The 4979-nt window shown below is 39.4% G+C and overlaps 1 protein-coding gene across 6 annotated transcripts in view; it reads right to left on the bottom strand.

The window, feature by feature from the left end:
• Nucleotides 1–6: 6 nt before the first annotated feature.
• Nucleotides 7–4979, bottom strand: part of CLCN3 (chloride voltage-gated channel 3) — a 67383-nt gene continuing 62410 nt past the window's right edge. For 3 of the 6 annotated variants that reach the window (XM_035890868.1, XM_035890867.1, XM_035890869.1), the window contains 3 exons: nt 4767–4979; nt 2736–2811; nt 7–1046 (listed from right to left, as the gene is read on the bottom strand). In XM_035890868.1, the coding sequence (XP_035746761.1) occupies nt 888–1046; nt 2736–2811; nt 4767–4979 (448 nt within the window). In that variant the 3' untranslated portion in view covers nt 7–887. Of the gene's footprint in view, nt 1047–2735; nt 2812–2973; nt 4370–4766 lie in introns of those variants that run through there. The other 3 variants (XM_035890870.1, XM_035890873.1, XM_035890871.1) reach the window with 2 other exon arrangements.

The raw sequence follows: 4979 nt of genomic DNA, 5'->3' as shown, positions 1-4979 counted from the left end.
TGCAATTTTTACCAGATACATGTATACAGAATTGTTCCAGCTCTTAACTAGTAGAACAGCAGTATTTTCCCTTATACTGCACAACATTGGTTTATATCATAGTGTTTTCAATAATACAAAAATTGCATAAGACCAGGTCACATTATCAATATTTTCTGCAGCAAAACCAGTCTTTTTTCTTTGAAACACTAGTTTCACCTGGCTTTAATTTTTCTCATATCACGACAGCACATGGGTTGAAGGAAGTCTCGCGTGGCTCTTGCGAGGCGTTACCTGCTCAATCTGTTTTTGTCGCAGTGGATCTGTACCGCCCCAAGCATTTCACGATGTACAAACTCACACGTTTAATGGCACAAGAAAAACCTTCCTTCTTGTGATCAAACCTCAGTAACTCGCAGCGCATCTCAATATGAGAAACAACTGCTTCAGAAGGGCACACCAATTTTAAAGAGGCTTTGTTACGGCTCAGGAGAGAGAGAAATAAAGCTCTTAATGGAATGTAGAAAGGTGACACGTAAGAATTACATGTTTCATGAGTTAACGCAACAGTTTTCAATGGTGAAAGGGGCAAGACCTTTCAGTCTCCGTAGGATGGCTCGATGCAGAATGATCCCTCCAAAAACAGGGACTACTAACACATCTCTTCAATGCTGAAGTACCAGGCCGGGGCTGGAGAATTGTGCCACCTCGCGCGGCTCGCACACTGCACTATCATGGCAGACCTGACGTCTCGGGATGCATCCAGTGCAGGACAGCAGCTCTGCCTTCCCACGCTCCCATCAGCCTTCCTCCTTGCCACATATTCCCCCAGACCGACTCCCGATTTCCAGCAGCACCGTTACGCAAAAACCCAGCTCTCGTCTCTGATTTTAGAAGTATTCCCCGGACTAAAGTGTTGTGCTATTCAACAAATGAACCTCCTCTTCCGTTTCCTCTCTCTCCTCAGCTATGGGTTTCAGTTGAACATTATTGAGGCGGGGTCTTGGTTTGCCGTCTGGGCCATATGACGGAGGATATCTTTTTTTGTTATAATGCCAAGGAGGCGCCTGAAAAGGATAAATGGAAGATCGATATTAATCCAAGCAGGAAAACAATAAAGCAGAACAAATCTGTAGCCAAGTCCTTTTTGTTGACAGGAATAGAGCAAAAGTAAACAGCCTGATTTTATTATTTAAACAAAAATGGTTTATTAATCAAAATATTGAGGAACCACTGGTTTGTTAAAAGACAGCAATGCTGAGACACCATATCAGATGGTCTCTGACAGCTGTAGTCCATTTTAATGAAATACAAAGTAATGCGAGTAGAGCCCGTGACAATTTTTATTTAACTTTTTGTTTCTACAAAAAGGAAATTTTGATTAGCGTATGCCAACAAAAAAGTAACAGAGAGGGACAAAGAAAAAAAAGAGGTATGAAAAAGAAGTGATACTGATCCCATTTCGTAAGGGAGGCATGTTCCAACCGAGCCATCAGAAGTGACGTACCGCTTGATGGCCCAAAATCCTAAGAGCAAATCAAACTCCCCTTCCCTCCATTTTTAAATCGAAAGGATCCTTCCAGTCTGACGCACTGGCTCAGGCTGAATGCATTCATAGGAGCACACTATATTGGCCACAGAACTTTTGCAAAATAAGCAACAGTTAACTAGTTTTGGGGGTCCCCAGCTTTAGAAAATATACCGTAACTTATAAAAGAAAATTTTTGTTTTCCAATTTAGATACTGTGCTCTTATGACAGGGTCTTCACAGCTTTTAAAATTACAGCTCTGTGAAATATCAAAAAGGGTGAGACTGTCCAAAAGGATACTATCAGAGGAGAAGCAAAGAGCAGAATGAATGAGCTGCTGCCTTTGTTATTCTGGTTAGTACATTTCTGTTTGTCTTATCAAAGGACGCATGAAATACTTGTGAAATATGAGCATAAAATGAGAACATAATTAGCATGTTTTGCACATAAGCAGCTAAACTTGGTGGGTAGGTTTAGTAGAGATGTAACTAGCAACCCATGTCCAAGTTAAGACAAAGTCCACCTTCTATCTAAGGTTAGTTCACAACATCGTGGTTAAAACAGTATCTAGATTCTGAAGTCAATAGTCAACATAGTAGCACGCCACTTAGTGGCTTTGGCTATCACTGAACATTTTATAAAGGAGTACATTAATTGCTGCAGGTAACAGCAGCAGAAGCACAGGACTTCACATAAAATCACAAGACTTCACTAAAAATATGAGTACTTTTAAAAAAATGATGTTGATAAAGGGGATCTAATGCTGCAGTACAATAAAAACATGCTTGGCTTTGCTTCTCAAAAGACTTGATACTTACTTTGCTTTTTAACAGCTACTTAAAGCTGTCAAGATCAGAGAAAGAAATTAGCATATATGAAAATCTTCATCTGCACTGGGGGGGGGAGAGAAAGTATTCCTAGCTGCGCACCCTCCCACCTGGGGAAATCAGCAGATCAGCCAGATCGATCTATGTGATCTCAAGAACAAATATACCAGAAAGTCTGTTGTTTACTTTCGTTTAATGTTGTGACTAACAGTACATCCATAATAACAGCTTCATTTCTACAAAAAGATTTTGCACATATTGTTTTATGGTTTGATACAAATTTTTAGCATAAGATGATTTCATTGTTCAGCCGATGTCATAAAAGCCCTGAACAGTTCACAAGTTTCATGCTTCCTGACTTCTAATGTGTCTAATTATGAGATCTGATATATCTAATCACCAAGGGTTCGACGTGCTGCTTTAGTTGCTCGAGATGCTCTAATATGTTCTTCTTTGTGATGATCCCCAAGACAATCCTGAAACAGATCATGTTATGCTAATAACTGTGTGTGAAATAAAATTAAAAAAAAGTTCTAGTTATAATGAAAAAGGATTAGAGTAGAGCAAAACTTAAAAAAAAAAAATGGTTGCAGGAAAGCTAATGAGATAATTAAATGAAAAATGATTTCAAAGTCAGTACCCTTTCCCAGACATTGCCTTTTTTCTTTTTCTCCCAAAATGCTGAACACAATTGGACCTTTGACCACCCCAGAGCAGTATGTTTCTCAGATCAAGTACACACCAGGGAAGCATACACTTCATCCCTTCTCCCCAAATTCACGTCTCTCTGGGTTTTAGAGGCACTGAAACTAGAATCTACTTTAGGTCCTTTGTTCCATAGTTATTCCTCCTCACACGTTCAGATCCTTATTATTTTAACAAGCCACAGTAGATGAACAAAGTAATCACTGTGGAAAGTCACAGCAATTAAGGTTTGAAGCTGCGCTGTAAAGCAGGGCTATCTGGTGTCCCTAGAAACAGACAAATTCAGACAAATTTCTCATTCATGACATGATTTATACTATATAAATCAAGAGCAACTCCCTGAAATGGATATTCTGGTACAAATTAGGAGTTGATTTTAACATCAATGTCAATGTTTGAGCACTCAACCACTACAGAAACTAAAAATGAAAATCATAAGGAATATTTATTATTAAGTTTTATCAAGTAAAATTTCTCTCCCCAAAACAAGAATAATTGAATGCCTGCACTGACTTCTAAGTGTCAGATCGATGTCCTTTCCCCATCAGAGAAAGTTTTTTTAAGTCATTTATGCTTCTGAAAACATCTACTCGCCATTTAATATGGGGACGCATTGAAGGAAAAAAAAAAAGCAGGAGAACATTTAAAATAAATTTGGTTTAAACAGCATCCTGAAAAAATAAACTTGGAAACCAATGTGATATTTAAATATGTGCCACTTATAGCGGCAGTCCTTCAGCCCACAACAAAACAAAGTAAGTCCCATCCATATTTCAGGTTTCTTGGGTTTTGTCCCATGGACACTGATCCTAAATAACGTTGGATTAGCAGACAATGTTTCATTCCCAGGTGCCTTAAAAGACAGGCTAAAGAGAAAGCAGGACACTATGGTAGGGGCTGCGATGTTGTGTGTCAAGTGTTTAATGCAAGAGACACAGGAAAGCAGAATGTTAAAGGAACAGCTACACAGAAAAAGATCATGTGAAAAAAGGAGCAGTTTAGATAAGAGGCAATTGCCTCTTATCTAATGAACATTTATGTTTCCACGCCTAGGGATGATACATTTAGTGGGTAGTAACATGATAACTTCCTACAGTCTCATTTACAAACATTCTAAATCCTAAAATAACTTTCTTGAAATATTTTGAAGAGTAGGAACAAAGGCTGCAGACTGAAGTTCCAGAACTAGTAGCAGTTATTAGGTTGTTAGTATTCCAAAAACAAGAGCTCAGTGGTAATCACCATCACTAACCTCTAGAAGACGAGATATTGATGGGATCGTTTTCTCCCTTACTTTTTTGAACCCAGATATTTGCAGGTGTTCGATAGCTGATACACCGCCAGAACATACACAAGAATGAGGAAATACAAGCTTTAGACTGTGCACCACACCAGAATAAATTTCTGTGAGACAAGGCATGTCTCCTCCATGTGCAAGTTGCACACACAAAACTTGCTGAATGAGAGCTCATTTTTAAAAGAACATCTTAAAATGACTGAAATCACCTGCCTGCTCACCTGGAATATGACGGGGGAGTAAGAATTTAAGAGAGGCGCCACAGCACAGCACCTTCTTAACAAACAGTTAGGGTCCTCAGTTGCAGTACCAAACTTACAGGTTCAAACACCATGATCCTGGAATATATCCTGGTTCAAATACTCTGATGCTGGAATTGAAAATTACTGCATCTGACAAAATGAATGGCACTGCAGCCACTTTACTCACCCATTGTGTGTTACAAGGCACTGCCTCAGACCCAGCTTCCGGAAAATATCCACCACTATTTCCATTGGTGTGTGGTCTGTCACGGTGAAAGGGCTCATATCAAGTATGCTTCTAAGCTTCAAAGGTCGAGGGCTTTCTGCTGGAAGCGATGGAGTATGCTGTGCAAAACAGACCCTGGAGCTGCCAACAATCCCTTCCTGCTTCTTTCTAGCG

Source organism: Egretta garzetta, unplaced genomic scaffold, assembly GCF_000687185.1.
Source record: "Egretta garzetta isolate BGI_Z169 unplaced genomic scaffold, ASM68718v1 scaffold593, whole genome shotgun sequence".
Lineage (NCBI taxonomy): Eukaryota > Metazoa > Chordata > Aves > Pelecaniformes > Ardeidae > Egretta > Egretta garzetta.
The sequence above is the reverse complement of the archived record's forward strand: the minus strand, read 5'-3'. Positions and strand labels throughout refer to the sequence as shown.